Source organism: Hemitrygon akajei, chromosome 29 (genome assembly GCF_048418815.1).
Source record: "Hemitrygon akajei chromosome 29, sHemAka1.3, whole genome shotgun sequence".
NCBI lineage: Eukaryota > Metazoa > Chordata > Chondrichthyes > Myliobatiformes > Dasyatidae > Hemitrygon > Hemitrygon akajei.
The window spans coordinates 25,751,136-25,771,214 of record NC_133152.1 but is presented as its reverse complement, the minus strand read 5'-3'; the positions used below and the strand labels follow the sequence as shown (position 1 = coordinate 25,771,214).

General features: G+C 39.5%; 1 protein-coding gene across 5 annotated transcripts in view; it reads left to right on the top strand.

Annotated features, from left to right (window-relative positions):
• The window catches only part of ubr4 (ubiquitin protein ligase E3 component n-recognin 4), a 203,341-nt gene that overhangs the window by 127,937 nt on the left and 55,325 nt on the right, over window positions 1–20,079 (top strand). For all 5 annotated transcript variants that reach the window (XM_073031943.1, XM_073031941.1, XM_073031942.1 and 2 more), the window contains 14 exons: window positions 4,228–4,393; window positions 5,655–5,799; window positions 5,934–6,019; window positions 6,164–6,251; window positions 8,080–8,273; window positions 10,330–10,569; window positions 12,250–12,388; window positions 12,552–12,677; window positions 13,716–13,844; window positions 14,062–14,405; window positions 16,642–16,732; window positions 19,390–19,474; window positions 19,666–19,793; window positions 19,892–20,021. In XM_073031943.1, the coding sequence (XP_072888044.1) occupies window positions 4,228–4,393; window positions 5,655–5,799; window positions 5,934–6,019; window positions 6,164–6,251; window positions 8,080–8,273; window positions 10,330–10,569; window positions 12,250–12,388; window positions 12,552–12,677; window positions 13,716–13,844; window positions 14,062–14,405; window positions 16,642–16,732; window positions 19,390–19,474; window positions 19,666–19,793; window positions 19,892–20,021 (2,091 nt within the window). The remainder of the gene's footprint in view (window positions 1–4,227; window positions 4,394–5,654; window positions 5,800–5,933; window positions 6,020–6,163; window positions 6,252–8,079; window positions 8,274–10,329; window positions 10,570–12,249; window positions 12,389–12,551; window positions 12,678–13,715; window positions 13,845–14,061; window positions 14,406–16,641; window positions 16,733–19,389; window positions 19,475–19,665; window positions 19,794–19,891; window positions 20,022–20,079) is intronic.

Here is a 20,079-nt window from a genome sequence, read left to right as displayed (position 1 = left end):
CATTATGCTTAATGGTATGTATTTTAGACAAATGTAAGATAAAGACTGCTTCCCAGTAGCACATAAATTCAGTCAGAAATGATGGCAATGCCAAGCTGTCTCATTATATATTCCAAAATCCAGTAAATCTGAAACACTTCTGTCCCCAAGTATTTCAGATAAGGAGTACTCAACCTGTGTACCTCTTTTGAATTACTCACTACAATCTGCAGCATGTAATTTCCCTTCAAGCAACGAACTTTTGAACCAACTTAATGAACCACAGATTTCACAATCTTAAGGACTCGGCACATTTAACTCTCAAGCAAGCAGGTACAGCAACTTTAAGTGGACAAAAGTTCATTTCCATGGCCAGAAGTGAGATGGGGGTGGTGGTGGGGGAATCCAAGCCAAGCAAAGGAATGAGACCCCTCCTCTACCCAGCATCTTGTTAGCAACTGTGCAGTCACTGTAGAACAAGATTGAAGACCTGAGGGCAAGATTGCTGTATTGGAGGGAAATGAGAAATTGTTTGTTGTGTTTTACGGAGACATGGCTTACTGTGAATACGTCAGATTTGGCAATCAGACCCAAAGGATGGACTGAACAGCTAATTTGGAAAAGGAAAAGTCTGTGTTGCTGTGATACGGTGGTTTTGTCATACTCATGTTCCTCCAACCAGGAACACCTGACGATCAAGTGCCGACCAATCTGTATACCAAGAGAGTTCTCCTCTGTGATTCTAACTGCAGTCTACATACCATCATCTGTAATCAGGCACTTGAGAAACTGTATGCTGCCATCACCAAACAAGGAACAGTCGACCCTGATGCGTTTCAAGTTATAGTTGGGACTTCCTTCAGGCTTGTTTGAAGAAATGTTCCCATCAGCACATAACCTGAGGTACCAGAGATCCCCAACACACCAGACCACTGCTATACTAAGATAACGAATGCCTATCATTCCATACCTGGACCGCTTTTTGGAAATCTGATCACTTGGCTGTCCTCCTCCTCCTCCCTGCATACGGGCAGAGGCTCAAGAGCAAGGCTCCAGAGACCAGGACAAGAAAGAGGTGGTCGCAGGAGGCAGAGGAGCGGCTACAGGATTACCGAGTCAGTGGACTAGGCCATGTTTAAGAACTCATCAATGGATCTGAGCGAATACACCATGATTGTCATGGACTTTATAAAAACAGTTGTAGATGAATGTGTTCCCACAAAATTATTCAGTTTTCTCAACCAAAAGCCCTGGAAGAACCATGAGATCCACAAACTGCTGAGGGCCGGATCAGAGGCATTCAGGTCTGGTGACCAAGTCGAGATATAAGAGGTCCAGCTACAATCTCCAGAAAACCATCTCCAGGCAGAAGTGGCAATTCCGGACTAAACTCGAATTACTGAAGGATGCACGACCCCTGTGGCACAGCTTAATTGCGGTTGCCTCTTAGAAAGTGAAATCAAGCGACATAGGTGACAACAGGGCTTCACTTCTAGAAGAACTCATTGTCTTTCTATGCTCACTTTCACTGTCAAAACATGGAGGAACCTTCACAAACTCCCACAATCCCCAATAACCCTGTGATTTCAGTCTGAGGCCAACGTGAGAGCATTCTTCAGGAGGGTGAACCTATGACAGACTCAGATAGGGTACCTGGCTGAGTACTAAAGACCTGTGCTGATCAAATGGCTGGCAGTCTGAGGTACCCGCCTACTTCAAGTAGGCTTCAATTATACCGGTGCCTAGGAAGGACATGGTAACCTGCCTCAATGACTTTCATTTAGTGGCACTTACATCCACAGTGATGAAGTACTTTGAGAGGTTGGTGATGAAGTACATCAACTTCTTTCTGAGAAGCAACTTGGTTCCACTCCAGTTTGCCTACTAGCACAACAGGTCCACCATGGGCGCCACTTCATTGGCTCTTCATTCAACCGTGGAACACCTGGACAACAAAGACTTCTCCCCTTCCTTTGCCATCCTGAACAAGGGTCTCAGCCCAAAATGTCAACTGTTTACTCTTTTCCACAATTGCTGCCTGACCTAAATTCCTCCAGCATTTTATGAGTATTGCTTTGGATTTCTAGCATCTGCTGATTTTCTCCTGTTAGCAAAGATGCATAAGCCATTGTGCTCTTTATCAACTACAGCTCGGCATTCAATACTATTATCGCCTCAAAACTAATCAATAACCTTCAAGACCTTGGCCTTAATACCTCTTTGTGCAATTAGATCCTCGATTTCCTCACTTGCAGACCCCAGTCAGTTCAGATTGGCAACAGCATGTCCTCCACAATCTTCATCAGCACAGGCGGACCAGAATCTGTGTACCCAGCCCCCTGCTCGACTTGTTTTACACTTATGACTCTGTGGTTCTTAGCTTCAATGACATATTTAAATTTGCTGATGATACCACTGTTGTTGGCTGAATCAAAGGTGGTGACAAATCAGCATATAGGAGGGAGAATGAAAATAAAATCTGGTTGAGTGGTGCCACAAGAACAACCTGCCTCTCAATATCAGCAAGATTAAGGAGCTGATTATTGTCTTTGGGAGGAGGAAGCCAGGGGTCCATGAGCCAGTCCTCATTGAGGGATCAGAGGTGGGTAGGGGAAATTCCTAGGTGTTATCATTTCAGAGGACCTGTTATAAGCCCAGCACATAACTGCAATTACGAAGAAAGCACGGCAGCACCTCTGCTTCCTTAGAAGTTTACGAAGATTCAGCATGACGACTTTGGTGAACTTCTATAGGTATGTGGTGGAGAGTATATTGACTGGTTGCATCACAGCCTGGTATGGAAACACCAATGCCCTTGAACTGAAAATCCAATGCAAAGTAGTCAATATAGCCCAGTCCATCACGGGTAAAACCCTCCCCTCCATTGAGCATTCCATGTGTTGTTGCAGGAAAGCAGCATCCATCATCAAGGACCCCGCCACCTATGTCATACTCTCTTCTCGCTACTGCTGTCAAGAAGATGTTACAGGGGCATCAGGACTCTCAACACCAGATTCAAAAACAGTTATTACCCTTCAACCATCAGGCTCTTGAACCAGTGGATATAACGTTTACTCAACTTCACTTGCCCCATCACTGAACTGTTCCTACAATCTATGGACTTTATTTCAGGGACTCTTCATCTCATCTCATGTCTAGATATTTATTGCTTGCTTATTTATTTATCTATTTTTTTTAAAGTTTTGATTTTACACAGTTGGTTGACTTTTGCACGTAGGTTGTCTGTCTACCCTGTTGGGGGTGGTCTTTCATTGATTCTATTATGGTTCTTGGATCCTGCAAGAAAACAAATCTCAGGGTTGCGTATGTTGACGTGTATGTACTTTGATAATAAATTTACTTTAAATTTTGACAAACTATTGTAAAATTAACTTTGCTTATCCTTGAAGTTAATATGTTCATGTGTTCTTTTGGGATTTTGAGGAATTTTATACTGGGCAATTAATATTTATATTTCTCCTATTTTGTGAATTTTAAATCTTGAATGTGCAGTGACTCTAACCTATTTCTTCATTGTTGAAGCTTGGATGAGAGCCACGCTTAGACTCACGGAGGCTATTCTGACTGAGTTCTACGTGAAATTCAGCTGTGTACTTGGCTTGATTCATAGAGCATTGCCACTAAATAACGGCAAAATTAACAACCTTGTTACAGATGATTAGGATGACTAGTGTGGAATGTGATGACATTTACACTTGTACAGCAAGGCTTTCAAAGTTTGAGCTAGGGCTCTTTGTTGGAGTACAGATTTAACCATAACAATACCGTAGTTGATCTAGGAAAGTTTTATGAAATAGCTTCACTGTTTATCTACGTGTTTTTACTCTATACAGGAAGTACTTTCATGGATATTGTTTTCAAGCTTTACTCTGTAAGCAACTCCAGCTAGTCCTACTCTTGGAATATTTCAACTTCTGAAGTGCTTGTATATTACATGAGCAAGAATTTTAAGGTATCAGTAGTGAACTGGGCATTGTGTCATGACGTGACTGGGATACATGCGTCTCTTTCATTCACCTTGTGTAAGGAATTCCAGGATTTAACCAAGCACTATGATGAAATTGATTTCACCATGAGGAAGCAAGTCACCTGGGGGTAACTCAGGTTGCCAAATTTCATGTGACAGTACTGATACTTGGAAATAAAGCTCAAGTTTAATTATGTACATAATAAAGTGTTCTATGCACCCTTTGGTAAATATTTATGTTATTTGTTTGCTGTTAACAGAGAACACAACCAGCCAGGAAGATCAGCTCTGCACAGCTTTGGTCAATCAACTGAATAAGTTTGCAGATAAAGAAACACTGATTCAGTTCTTAAGATGTTTCCTGTTGGAGTCAAATTCCTCAGCTGTGCGTTGGCAGGCTCACTGTCTTACTCTACATATATATAGGTAAGATGCAGCTTTCAACCAATAGAATAGCTGAGTTAACATTCCTGTACCAAAATACACTAAGTTGTAAAGAAGGACAGGTATTACTGTCATTTTAAGGATTACAGTCAACTAGGAGACAGTTCACGTTCAACTTTAATGTAAATGTTGTAACAGACTCTTGTCTCCTTGGAAATTCCACTCCTTTCTTCTAAATGTATTAATAGGTATAAATATCAACAAAGATGGAGTCTAATGCTGAACCTAGGGTCTGTACGTGGCCTTTCACTTTTCAATATACATATTAGTGATCAAGTAGTAACTTAAGAAACTCATTTATCTGAGTTTGTTGAAGGCAACATGTTAGTTAGTAGTGTCTCGTGAATAGAAAGTTGTCGAGGATCAAATTACATTATGTCTGTTGAAAAATAGCAAGGGGTTTAGCGTAGGGAATATGTGGATTAACACAGGCAAATCTATGAATTTGTAAGAAGCTTAGAACTGAAGGAAATTTAGGGATATATAGGGATCCATGGTGAAATCATTGAAAAATAATAGTGAATCCAAAATAATATGAAATAATGATACGATAAAAATCTTGTCCTTTATTTCAAGTTGCTGCGTACATATTTACTCTCTATAAACATGTTGAACTGGGTGCAGGAGGCAAGGTGATGCAGTCATTACTGCTACTATCTCACAGCTCCAGAAATTAAGTTTGATCCTGACTCCAGATGCTGTCCATACCTAATTTCTACATCATCTTTGTATTTGCATGGGTGTCTTCCTGTTGCTTTGGTCTCTTCCCAAAGACATATCAGTAGGTTAATTACCTGCGGTAAATTACTTCTTAGTCTAGATTAATAGTAAAAGAATCAAAGGGAAGTTGATGGGCATACATGCGTGTGTGTGTGTGCATTTGTGAGGGGGGGCGAGAAGTTGCAGCAGTACAGAGAAACACAAGAAGTAGGCCAATATGATGCTCCCTGGAGAGCTAGCATGGATTCACTGGGCAGAATAGCCTCCATTTTTGTCAATTAAAGGATAAAGCAAGGTGGGAGTAAAAGTCACATTACAGATTCTGCTTGGGAACTTGTGTAGACAGTCTCATGGATTCAGCTTGGAGATGGGGGTTATTGCTTGCTCATACAGAGATGGTGACTGGATTGAGTCGCAGGTAAGGATTTTCTCGAGATGGATTGGTGGTGGGCAGGCGTGCTATGGGAATTGGTATTTGCTCATACTCGTGGAAAATGACCATTTTGTGTTTTGGTGTGATTAGGAGTTCTGGAAAATCACAACAGGAGCTTTTACTGGACCTGATGTGGTCAATTTGGCCAGAGCTCCCAGCTTATGGACGCAAGGCTGCACAGTTTGTGGATCTGCTGGGATACTTTTCACTCAAGACTCAACAGACAGAAAAAAAGGTAAGGAATGTGAATGGACTGTGCACAATCTACTGTATGTGAACCGAGCATGTTCCTTTTCTTTTAGAGAGTTGTCAGTTCTCCATGCTCTTTAATTATTTTTGAGGAATTTAACTCGTCTTTTTCCATCCTAGCTGAAAGAGTATTCACACAAGGCAGTGGAGATCCTTCGTACTCAAAACCATATTCTCACCAACCACCCCAACTCTAACATTTATAAGTGAGTGATTAATTTGTTTTAATATCCATTTTTGGTCACAATGTATTTATGTAGCATTGCATTTTTTTTAAATACTGCAGTAGTGATGGTTTCATGTCATTTATAAAGTTGTTAATAGCATTTTTGTGACTTTAATTCATCCAGCATGCTATCCGGTCTGGTTGAATTTGATGGCTACTACCTGGAGAGTGATCCGTGTTTAGTATGTAATAACCCGGAGGTGCCATTCACTGTGAGTAGAATTGTACACTTGGCATTAAACTTGTGTTTGACTGGCATACCAGACATAGACCAATGGAATCGTCTTCTAAGAAAGACGTGCACTGTTCTGTTGTTTAATCAGTGTCAACAGTTTCCTACTATTGACATATAATTACTGTCCTCAATGCAAAGACATATTTAGATTACATAGAGATAGATTAATACTGTGGTTTATCTCAACCAAACCGGATTATAGACAACCAAATATTAGTTAGGAATCCTTTGTTTGAGGAAAGGCTAAAACATGGTAATAAGAACTAGGGCAACCAAGAGGACTGATGAAGGCAGGGTGGTGAATGTTGCATATACGGTCAGTAGTAAGGTATTTGACAAGCTCCTGCATGGTAGGCTTGTCCAGAAGGTTCATGGGAATCAAGGTGTTTTGGCTAATTGGATCCAAACTTTGCTTGGTGACTGGAGTCAATGGAAGGTTGCTTTTCTGATTGAAAGTTTGTAATTAGTAGATCTGTGCTAGGACCCATGATGTTTATGAAATACAACAATGACTTGGATGTGACTTTAGGAGAAATGATTGGTAAGCTTGTCAATGACATGAAAATTGAATGTGGTGTTAGATAGCAAAGGAGGTTGAAGATACAGCAGGATATAGATTTGATGGAAATTTGACAGATGGAATTTAATCCCAACAAATGTGAGGTGATGCGTTTTGGGATGTTGAATAAGGATAGTATATGTACAGTCAATAGTAAAATGCTTAAGGCATAATGACGAACAGGACGTTGAGGTTCAAGTGCGTAGTTCCTTGAAAATGCCAACACAAGTAGATAGTGGTGTAGAATCTATTGCATGCTTGCCTTCGTAGTTTGAAACTTGTATATAAAAGTTAGAACAATATTTTGCAAATATGTGGCTAGGCCACACTCGGAGTATAAAGTGCAGTTTGGGTTTCCATGGTACAGGAAGTGATTCAGAGGAGATTGATCAGTGTGTTTCTTGGGCAGGGAGAGAGTGGATAGACTGGGCTTGTTTTCTTTACTCCAGGGTAGGGGCTAAGAGAGATGGATTTTGGGTGAGAGGGGAAAGAATTAAAAGTGAACTGTTAAGGACAGCTTTTTCAGGCAGAGCATGGTGAGTATATGGAAGGAGCGGCCTGAAGAAATGGTTCAAGCAGGTACAATAGTATCATTTAGAAGCACTTGGATAGGTAAATGGAGGATCAGGTTTTCCTAACTATTTTGATGCCATGGACCAATACCATTAAGCAAGAGGTCCAAGGACCCCAGGAATATGGGCCAAACGTAGGAATTTGGGATGAGTTTTGTGGGCACTATGGTCATAGTTGGACTGAGGGACCTGTACCCATGCTGTATTGCTCTATGACTATAACCAGATAGAGGTATGTAAAACTTTAAGAGGCATAGATAGGATTGTTGGTCAAGATCTATTTCCCATGGTAGAAATATCAAAAACAAGAGGGTGTAGGTTTAAGATAAAATGAAGAATGTTGCTTCTTCATTTTAAAGGGAATTGAGGGGAATGTTTTTTATTACACAGGTAATGATATCTGGAATTCACTCTCTGAAACAGCAGTGGAATCAGTCTCAATATTTAAGAAACATTTACTCCAGGTACTTCGATAAGCAAGGCATAGAAAGATCTAGATGTAGGTCAGCATGGACAAGGTGAGCCAAAGGGCCTGTTTTTGTGCTGTACAACTCTGATTCTATGACGATAGCTTGGGCAAAAGTCTGCTAGGTAAATTGCCTCATTACATTGACATTGTCTACTACTTTGTCCACACAAATTTAAACTACCAAAATTGTATAATTTTCTTTCAGAATATAAAGCTTTCATCAATCAAGGTGGATACTCGCTATACAACTACACAGCAAGTAGTAAAACTGATTGGTAGTCACACCATCAGCAAAGTAACTGTAAAGATTGGAGATTTAAAACGTACGAAGATGGTTCGTACTATTAACCTGTATTATAACAACAGGACTGTTCAGGCCATTGTAGAACTAAAAAACAAGTAAGTGCATAAATATGGTATTTATGTGTGTGTAGGCAAATAATCTTATTCTGTTTTTCCCAAAACAACATAACATGGTTTGATTCAAAAGTAACTATGTGCAGTCTTTGGATCTGCACAGAGATTCTGAGTGAGGTACAGACTACGCAAATGTTATTTTGTAAACATTTTATCTGAAAGTCGCCTTTGATTTAGTTGTGGTAGCCGTTCCTCACCCTGTTTCTTTGCTATCTCCTTTTTAAGCTTCCTGAAGTCAGTTTGGTTCTCCCTTGTATTGTTAACTTGCATATGGATATGCCCCTTTCTTTGCTCTTTCACTATGTGTTCGGCCTTTCAGGGAGACATTGATTTAATTTCCCTCCCCTTTTCCCTCATAGGAATGTATTTATATTGTAGCTAAAGCACCTCTACCTTGAAGTCATCCCATTGTTCATAAAGTCATAGGTACAGCACAGAAACATGCCCTTCAGCCCATCTAGTCCATGCCAAAACCATTTCAACTGCCATCAACCAGCACCGGGGCTATAGCCCTTCTTTCCACGTTGTACCTATCCAAATTTCGCTTAGGCGTTGAAATTGAGCTCGCCTGCACTTGAGCTGGCGGGTCATTCCACACTCTCACGACCCTCTGAGTGAAGAAGTTTTCCCTCATGTTCCCCTTAAACTTCTCACCGTTTATCCTTAACCCATGACCTCTGGTTATAGTCCCACCTAATCTTAGTGGAAAAAGCCTGCTTGCATTTACCCTGTCTATATCCCTCGTAGCTGTTCAATTACAGCTTTGATTGTCAGTTCAGTTCCAGTTTTCTGATCTCATCCCATTGAAATTTGCCATTCTACACTCTTTAGACATTGGGGTGGCCTATCCTTTATGCACCTGTGTGACCCTTGTTTTGAGTTCATGGATTGGATGGAACATGCTGTCTGAGAAGCCTGACTGTAACTGTAATCTGTTTCACGGACGTACACACAAATTAATGTTTAAGGTGGTTGATGAAGTGCTTATCAAGCAGTCTGCTTTGTGTCGGATGGTACCTGGCTTCTGGAGAGTTGTTTGTGCTGTAGTCATGTGAGCAAGGAGAGGAAGTATTCCACTGTGGTTACTTGCCACTCACCAACGCATCCCGAATGCTGTCTGGGTCATCCTTGTGGAAAGAGAGGAACTTGGAGTAGAAGGGGAAGATCAGTAATCGTGGTTCTTTTGGGAACCAATATCGCGGGAAGACAAAAAATGAGTTCAAGTTTAAGTATATCGTCAAAGTGTACTTACTCAGCCTTAAATACCATGAAATTTGGATTTTTGCTGAAGTTGCACAATGCATTGCAAACATGACAAACTTGAGTTAACGTAAACTTAAATCATACGTAACTTAGCATAAAATAACCATAATGACATTAACACCACTGCAAGATTTTTGAGGAAACGTCAGATGCAAGAATTAAATGTGTGGATCAAACATTGGTGTTTGAAAAATGGGTTTCACTTCATTGAGCCCTAGCATTATACTCAGAAAGAGGGAGCAACAAACTAGATGCTGGAGGAACTCAGCAGGTCAGGCAGTATCTTTAGGTGAAAATCAGTTAGGGAAAGACCCTTCATCTGGACTGAAAAGTAAAGGAGAGATGGACAGTTTTCAAAGGTGAAAGGACAGAGGAAGAGCAAGCAACAGATGGGGGGAACTATCAGTTCCACAGAGGAGATAAGCAGATAGAAGAGGGAAGAGTAGAGGTAACGAATGAGGCTGGGAGGTAATTGGACCCTACAAGGGGTTACAGTGGTGATAACGTAAAACAAGCACACACAACTGACGCTATTTAAAAATTGTTTGCTGTAAGCACAGTGTAGTGTCCTAACAGCCATACAAGGGCATGTGACTGACGCTAGTAAGAAACCATTTGGCAACAGTCTCTTGTCCCAAGTAAGCAGCTGCTTCAGTTAACCAATGGCCCAATTAGCCGGAATCCACTGCAATTCAGAAAGGCTCTCATGGAAATGTTATTTGTAAGTGGGCTGAATTACTCACACACTGACAACCTCATTGCCTTTTCTCTCTAGACCTGCTCGATGGCACAAAGCAAAAAAAGTCCAACTAACACCAGGGCAGACGGAGGTAAAGATTGATTTACCACTTCCCATTGTGGCATCCAACCTTATGATTGAGTTTGCGGACTTCTATGAGAATTACCAGGCATCAACTGAGACCCTACAGTGTCCACGCTGCAGTGCATCTGTTCCAGCTAATCCAGGTGTTTGCGGTAACTGTGGCGAGAATGTTTACCAGTGTCACAAATGCAGGTAAGTTGGCTTTTAGGTAAACTACATTATATTTAATGAATATAAGTAGTAACATCAACATGCTCAAACTGTCAAGGACTGCTATACAAGAGTAAACTTTGCCACCTGATTCGCTGATCTGTGAGATGTAACAAAAGCTCATAAAGTGGCCACTGTTGCAATTTGTTATTTACGATCTACCTAATAATTAATAATGTTGAAACAAAATAGGATATTTCACATGAATAACTTTGTAACCAGAATTAAATTCCACGGCCTCCTCTACTGCTGCGATGAGGCCACACTCAGGTTGGGGAGCGGCACCTCATATTCCATCTGGGTAGCCTACAACCTGATGACACGAACATTAATTTCTCGAACTTCTGGTAATTGTCCCCTCTTTTCTCCTTTGCCATTCCCCATTGCCGTTTCCTTCCCTTACCGCATCTCCTCCCTCTGGTGTTCCTCCCCCTTCCCTTTCTTCCATGGCCTTCTGTCCTCTCCTATCAGATTTTCCCCTTCTCCAGCCCTTATCTCATTCACTAATCAACTTCCCAGCTCTTTGCTTCACCCCTCCTCCTCTCCCGGTTTCACCTATCGCCTACCACCTTGTACTTCTTCCATCCCTCACCCCACCTTCTTACTCTGACTTCTCGTCTTTTTTCCTCAGTCCTGATGAAGGGTCTTGGCCCAAAATGTTGACTGTTTATTCTTTTCCCAGGATGCTGCCAACAGCATTTAGTGTGTGTGGCTTTGATTTAAATAGTTCCTGTTTTCTGCTTAGGATTTGAACTCCAAGATCAGCCTCCAAGCCAACCGTGCTCTGTAGACTGGCTATATTTGGCATGAAGTTTATTATAATTTTTGCTAGACTTTGGCAGATTGCTCTGATACACACAATTGAAAGCTGTCTGCACAGTCCTGATTGCTGAGTCCTTGTGGCTGCAAAAAAACTAAATAATTTTATGGACTTGTATATATTCAACTATATCATGACCTTTAGCCAGTCTGCAGTTTGTGTATTCATTATGTTGTTTTAATGTAGTCTCCGTATGTATGTTTCAGTTGTGTTAATTCAGGCTATTTGGTTGATTTTTACACCAGGTTAATTGAAAGACAGTGGTTAATTTGTGGATGCAAACTTTGCAGAGCCCAGTTTTTAATTAAAGCCGCTTTCATTTGAATTGGCTGTAATTAAAACTGATTTGCCCTGTCAAGCAATGGCCAGCATTTTCATATTTCCTACCTTCTGTACTATATTGTTACTACACTTCAAATAATACTTCATTGGTTGTTGACTCTTAGAACATCGACAATATGTGAATGTCAATTAAACATTTTTAATTGTCTCACAAAGACATATCTTAATAGATACATGATCAAGTAAATAGGTTTTAAACAGAAGAGACGTTTAGATTTAAGTAGGGAATTCTAAAACTTTGAGCTAAGACAGCTGGAAGTAGAGCTGCCATTGCTGAATTGATTAAAAAATGGGATGTGCATGAAGCCAGAATTGATACAGAGATCGCAAAGGATTGTTTAACTGGAGAAGGTTATTGCAGTACATGGGGCATGAGACAGAAACAAAAAAGATTATTTTTTTTAATGTGGATGTCAGCCACTGTTGAGATCTCAGCTTCTTAGACTAATAACTAGAGTAAACTGCATTCACTTTAAATAATTCATATGGTGTCTTCACAGATCTATTAACTATGATGAGAAAGATCCATTTCTGTGCAATGCATGTGGCTTCTGCAAGTATGCACGATTTGATTTTATGCTTTATGCCAAACCGTGTTGTGCAGTGGATCCAATTGAAAATGAAGAGGATAGAAAGAAGGTGAGCTAACTTAAGTGAACATTTTTTTTGGCATTTCAATCTCTAATAGTTGCAGTTAATTTTTTTTGTACTGGATTCTGAGTGGATTGCATAGGAGCTTAAACTACTGACTCTATAATGTGGTGTCTTTTCTGTTTTTAATAACTTAACCTTTATTTTATAGGCAGTGACAAACATAAATACTTTATTGGATAAAGCTGATCGTGTTTATCATCAGCTGATGGGACACAGGCCACAGCTTGAAACTTTGTTGGTGAAAGTCAGTGAGGCTGCTCCTGAGAAACCACAGGTAAAGGGACATGGTTGATTGCAAGGTGGCCTTAAACTAAATTTTGCTGTTTTATATGATGAGCAGGGTATTGGCAGGTATCTTACTGAACTTAATAGAGCCAAGGAGTACAGTTGGGAGAGGTAATTGAGATCTGGGTTGAAAAGGTAGGATTTGAGGCAATGTTTCAAGATACAAAGTAGTCGATTGGAATTGTCGTTGAAAGAGAATTCTAAATTCAAAAAATAATTATTTTAATTAAAAATAATTAAATTCAAAAAACAAGTTATGCATGAAGAAATATATTCTATGCTGGTTCAGTGAAAAAGAAGTGAAGATTACTGCCACATTTAGTACACCATTCTTAGCAGCTACATTTTAACGTTTGCTGATTGACAACTAATTCAAGTACTACAGTATTATTTGTCAGACTGTTGTCTCTCTACATCAAATCATGTCATACATTGGATCCATTCTGCTATTTCAAGAAATCATTCAGTGCAGGAGGATATCAAGGCCTATGTGCTTCTTGCTTTAAAAGGTCTAGCTCATTTATCTCAATATTCACTATTTTCCCTCATTTTTAAAGGAGTTACAAAATTTCCTTAATAGACTTAATATTGTCACTTGACCTGTATTATTTATCAGATCACATCCTTTAATGCAAAACCAGAACAACTTTCAAAGCCCTTAGCTTTATTGTCAACATTTACAGTTTCTTCTTTTCTACCGTACCAAACCCTTATGCGATTAACATTACATTTCCCTTTAACTTCCTCTGTCAATGGAGAACAATTCCAGTGTTTCTGTTCTCTCCACATAACTTAAGTCTTCCTTGCCTGTTGCCATCTGAGAAAGTCCAGAATTTTGACATCCTTCCTGTGGTGCTCAGAATTGGACACAGGACTCTCGAGGCCTAAGGAATGGATTATAACGTTTTTATAGTTTACATTCTGCCTCGAAGCTCTAGATTCTGTATATGTTTCCATCAACTGTGGGATAAAACTAAATTTTGATGAAGTACTTAGACTTACTTGAAGGTCCATGCTTGTTTTCCAGGATGATTCCAATGCTGTTACTGGAATCAGTTCAACAGCAGCCAGTGTGAATCGTTATATTCAGCAACTGGCGCAAGAGTATTGTGGAGACTGCAAGACATCCTTTGATGAGTTGTCCAAAATCATTCAGGTAACCAAAAATTTTAGAAAGTCTGTTCAGCGCATCTAATATTGAACCAGAGTAATATAATTTAATGCAATTATCATTAAAGAACTGATAAAATTAAGAATTTTATTATGACAACAGTTTGATGACGGACGGCGTGAATTTAAAACTGTTCTGTGTTTGAACATGTTATCTAAGAGATTAAAAGACTAGCAGTTTGAATGTTTTAATTGTTTTGCAGAAAGTTCTGGCTTCACGGAAGGAACTGCTGGAATATGATCTTCAGCAGCGGGAAGCTGCTACAAAGTCTTCGCGATCAACAGCTCAGCCCACATTCACTGCGAGTCAATATCGGGCGCTATCTGTCCTTGGCTGTGGACATACCTCTTCAACGAAGTGTTATGGCTGTGCCTCAGCTGTTACTGAGCATTGTATAACACTCCTTCGTGCGCTCGCTACAAATAGCACCATCAGACAGATTCTGGTTTCTCAGGGTCTTATCCGTGAGCTGTTTGATTATAACCTGCGGAGAGGCACGGCTTCAATGAGAGAGGAAGTCAGACAACTGATGTGCTTGTTAACAAGGTATGTAGACTAAGCAACTTATGTTATATGAGAAAGCAATTTTCTGCAATCAATACATGAAATCAATGGAATGTTAACTTTATAAGGCACAGGCTAGTGTTGGTTAGGACTATTTAACATTGACTTCTGAGATCCTCATTTTAGAATGCATCAGATTATAGTGACTTACCAACTCTTTCTCTTTCTCTACGTCAGCTGTTTCAGTTATGCAGAAATTTGAACCCAATTGTTAGCAGCCACAGCACAGTTTGGTGTTGAGTCAAAAATAGAAAAGACATTCTGGGTTTAATGATTTTACGCTGGCAATATCAGAATGCATGCTTGTATTATAGTTTTAGGAATGCTGCAGACACCACCCACTGACCTTCGAAAATGGAATGTGCCTCACATACCAACCACTTACATTCTTGAGTATAATATACAAGACCACGTTTCTCAATGGACGGTCTGAAGTCTGAGGGGAGGTAGTTGCACCTGCTTGTGCTCATGGCTTTTGTGAATGGAAAAAAAAACATACAAGTCGCCAAAACACTGGCACCATCTTCTACTTTAATTACAATACTCCAGTTAAGTGTTAGGGTATTCTTTAAAGTTTGTTAAAAATTATATTTTTTATCCAAGGTAGTGTAAATGCTGTTGTTCAAATATTTTAAATATGCTTTAAAATTTAAATATTATATATTTAATTAAATAAAAATTGAGCCTTTGCTCCTCTTCTGTTATTCCATCCAAGCTGATTTATGGTGCATTCTGTTTCTGGTCTGGTCTACACTCACTGCCCTATTGTATCCCCATTGTAAGCATCAACTTACTCAATAATCCTTTGCACATCTTCATTCGTCCAGGATCTTTAAGTAACACACTTCATTTTGGGAGTCAGCTGAGTACAGGAGCTTAGGAATAGCTGAAAAAGGTTTGAGGCTCACGGGTACATTCTACACAAAGATAAAAACATTTTAATTAATCTTCACTATGTTTCATTTTGACTCTGTGTGTGTGTGTGTGTGTGAGTAAAGTGCTGTTGATTATTACAGTTGTACGGAGATTATCAGCATTCTAATTTATAAATTGCCTGGACAGGATCTTTATGCTCTTAAAGATAGACAAAGCAGAGATAGCGCAACCATAAAGTTGTTTTAAGACTAACATTGGACTTAATGGCATGGACTATTCTTGTCAGCGTTAAGGGACAGCATAGAAACCTGCATTTATAAAGCAACTTTAACATTGTGAAACATAAAGTGCCTTTTATCAGGTCTTGAGATAACAGCTGCATTACTGAGTATTTCATCAGAAAATAATCTGAGCTAGGGACTTGGATGAACAGTGTTACCAAGGTGGGAGAAGCCATTCATTATAATGCAAAGGATGTGAAGTCAAAACGTCAACTTGGGTTAAAAAGCATGGCAGGTATGATTCTTGTTTAGTTTGGGATAGTGGCCAGGTAGGGGTTTGCATTACTTTATGTGCGCCAGATGTCTGATCAAAGGAGGTTTAGTTGCACATCTTATGCCAAGCAACTAACCAGTTGCAGCTAACTTGAATGCAGAAAAGTCTAACAAATAACCAATGGGTATTGTTTTTGTTGTGTTGAGAAATAATGTTAATCATCTTGACTGTAGTATTTTTGGCTCTGCTTTAAATAATGACGGATGTTCTTTTAAATCATCAGTAATAGAGAGCCTTGATTTAGCATTGAGTCTGAAAGACAATCTGACAATGCAGCATCCTTCCATCTATCAGTCAAGATTGTTTGCTCAAGTCCTGGTGTGGGACATGAAGCCAGGATGTGCTTCTACTGAATCTCAGCTCCAGCAACCCAGGCTTGATTCTGACCTCTGGCCTTGAGTGTGGAGTACACGTATTCTCCTGTGACTTCATAGATTTCTTCTGGGTGCTCTGGTTTCTTAACACATCCGACATGCTGTTTGGTGGGTTAATTGGTCCCTGTAAATTGTGATTGGTGTAGGTACCTGGCATGAGAATCAAGGAAGGTTAGTGGAAATTTGAGAGAAAATACGTTGGGGAATAGGAATTCTCTGGAGGGTTGGTATAGAACCCGTGGTACAAATGGTAGCTTTCTCTGTCATAAGGAAATATGAGAAATATAAGACTTTTGACTCTGCAGCTGACAAAGTTCTGACAATTGAACCAAGCAGCCATTTTGTGCGTCAGTTGAATATGTTTAGTAGCTTTGATAACGATATGACTGCCATTTTTTGTTCTATATTTGCAGAGACAACCCTGAGGCAACACAGCAAATGAACGATCTAATAATTGCCAAGGTTTCAACTGCACTGAAAGGACACTGGGCCAATCCAGATTTGGTGAGTAAAGTTAGACTTAAGGTGCATGGGTAATCCAAATGCAAGTTACACCAGTTTTGTGAACATTTTCATCTCAAACCATTTACATATTCCTAAATGCAAAATCTTACATTAAGCAACATAATTGAGCATAGGATCTATCGCAGGTTGTTGAGAAATGCAAAATTCTCTTTAGAAAGTTGAGAGGATTGGAGAATTGCTGATGTTGTTCACTTATTTAAGAGAGCAATAGAGACAAACTAGGAAGTTATAAGTCAGTAAGCTTTGCATCAGTGATAAAGAACTACTTGGAAAAGATTCTGAGGGATAGGATCTGTTTGCATCTTGAAAACCTTAAACTTGGCCATAGAAGATAAAATAGATGTTGTTCTGACTGAAGGTCTGTAACTGGTCATGTTCTGCCAGGATCAGTGCTGGGACCTCTCTCATTTGTGACATAAATCAAAGTTCAAGGTAATTCTTTTTATCAAAATATGTATATGTCACTATATACTACCCAGCAATTAATTTCCTTGTAGACATTCACAGTAGATAGAGAGAAACAATAGAATTAATGAAAAACTACAAAAAAGCAAAGATGGACAATAAGTGATTTGTCAGAAAATATAGGTGGGTTGATGAGTACATTTCCCAACAACATAAAGCTTGGTGGAGTTGTGGATAGTGAGAAAATTTTCAAAGGACTCAGCAGGACATAGACTAGTTGGAAGCGTGTGTGAGCATTGAAATGGCAGATGGTCCAAGTCCATAATTCCCTGACAATGGCAACACAATCTTATAGGAGCTATACAGCATACTTGTCTTCATCATCTGGGTGCTGACTGGAAAAGTTAGGAAGTTGCAATTGTATAAACTTTGTCTGAAGTATTGTGTGCACCACATTGCGGAAACGATGTGGAGGCTTTAGAAAGGGTGCAAAAGAGGTCTGTCAGAACATTGCCTGCATTAGAACATATTAGCTATAAGAAGAGGTTGGACAAACTTAGATTCACTATCTGGATCACTGGAGGCTGAAGGGAGATAAAAATATATACAGTAAAACTGTGATAGGCAGTGGATGGATGGAGTATTTTCTCTCCCATGGTGAAAATATCAAAAACTAATGGGCATAGATTTAAGGTGAGAGGGAGAAAGTAAAGGAGATTTACGGTGTAAGGTTTTTTTACACAGAGAGTGGTAAGTGCCAGGAAAGCACTGGCAGGTTAAGTGGTGGGAGCAGACACAGTAGCAACATTTTACAGGCACTTAGGCACATAAGCAGATGGGGAATGGAGGGATGGAGACCACATACAGACAAATGGTATTAGCTTGGATTTGGCCTTTTGGTCAGCACAGACTTCATAGACTGTTCCTGTGCTTACTGTTCTTTGTTGCTTTAAAATATTTCATAATAAAATTGAGAAGTGACTTGGCTCAGTTTAGTAATCATTCCAAAGGTTTAATCAAAAACAGCAGAAAAATTTAGAGTCACAGTACCATGCCTGTCTTGACTGATGAAATGAAGAATCATATTCCAATTACATTAGGGAAGGATTGTTAGCTTAGTGTATTAAACAGAAATTATATTTAGAAATTTTATATTGAGATTATTGTATCCAGAGACTTGCCATAGGTTTGCAATCTGCCTCAAAAATGTGCAAACTCGGAATGCTGATGTGGGGTATGATCAGTTTTGTGGGCTGTACCTTTTTTATCCCCCTTGTACAAAAGATTGTAGCAAAGCTGTTTGTGTAGTTTTGTCATAAAATACTGTAATCTTCTAGGCAGTATATTCTGAAATACTAAACTGTACTGAAATATATTTTTGCAAGTTTGAAAACTCTACCTCATTTTAACAGTTGATTGCTCTTCCAATGACAAGGTAAATGGTGCTCAGCAAAATGGTTTTTAAAATAACATTTCTAATAACTGATTTTCACTGAAGCAACACTCTTAAGTGCCTTATTTGACTTCAGCACACTTGGGAGGAGGTAATCTGTGAGAATTTTCTGTCAACCTGTGAAATGAGCATCGCGTGGCAGCATGAAACTTAAGTTACTAGAACAGCAGTCATATCTACACTATTGATCTAGAGAGGTCATGAATCAAGCCATGGCTGACAGGGTTAAATAGGTTTGGAATATTTTTTTTAAAAGTAACAGTAGCCACAAAGTGACACGATTATTAAATACACCCATCTGATTTACTGATGTACTTTCGGAAAGGAAACCTACCTTCCTTACCTAATTTGCCCTATATAAAAATGAAACACAAGCATCTCCTAAGTTTAGTAGCAAATAGAGATGGATAATATATTGCCCATACTCTGATATTCCTATGAAAACAGATCAGACTTAGTTCTAATCTGTACTGGGAATGCTCTTTCACGCTAAGGTTTCCAGTTTGTCTTGTTGTCACGGGAATTTTACAAGGATGGAATGCGGTTTACAGTGGATGTATATTGCCGTCTATTGACATACCAATTCAGAACACAAACTGTATGGGAAGAATTAGAATGACATAGGAGGGTGTGAATCAGTGAGTGTTGAGACCAAAGAAGTCTGTCAAAATTAGCCCAGTTATTCACAAGATCTCTGACTTGACCCACATACTTGTTTACTTGCTGTCAATCACAAAAATAATAAACCCCTTCTTTGACCTTTTGAATCTACTTTCAGGCCAGCAGTCTTCAGTATGAGATGCTGTTACTGACAGATTCAATTTCCAAAGAAGATGCGTGCTGGGAACTGCGACTCCGATGTGGTAAGCACAATTCAAGTGTGTGATGTTACGTTAATGCTTGTGGTATGAATCATTATTATTTTCTGAGTTAGCATTGTTAGAGCTATCAATTCAAAGTCTGTGTCTGCATCACAACTAGATCCACATGATTTCTGAACAGCATATTTAGGAATTTTAATGTTCCTTTTGTACCTTTTTCTGCCCCTCTGTAGCACTAAGTTTGTATCTAATGGCTGTGAACATGAAGACCCCTGTGGTGGTTGAGAATATCACTCTGATGTGTCTGCGTATTCTACAACGACTGATTAAACCACCTGCCCCAACTAGCAAGAAAAACAAGGTGTGCCTACTAATTGGTGAAACATAGCTGAAGTCAGTCTGTCTGCTCTTTGATTGAGTATGTCAGGTTTATCTTTTTGATCTCTATCTCTCTGACAGGACATCTCTGTTGATACACTTACAACTGTCAGACCTTATAGCAATGAGATACATGCACAGGCTCAGGCATGGCTTAAGAAAGATCCCAAGGCATCATATGAAGCTTGGAAGAAGTGTCTACCTGCCAGAGGTAGAGAAAATTCTTATTTGTGACTTATGCTTTTAATATACAGATTTTAAGAGCCATT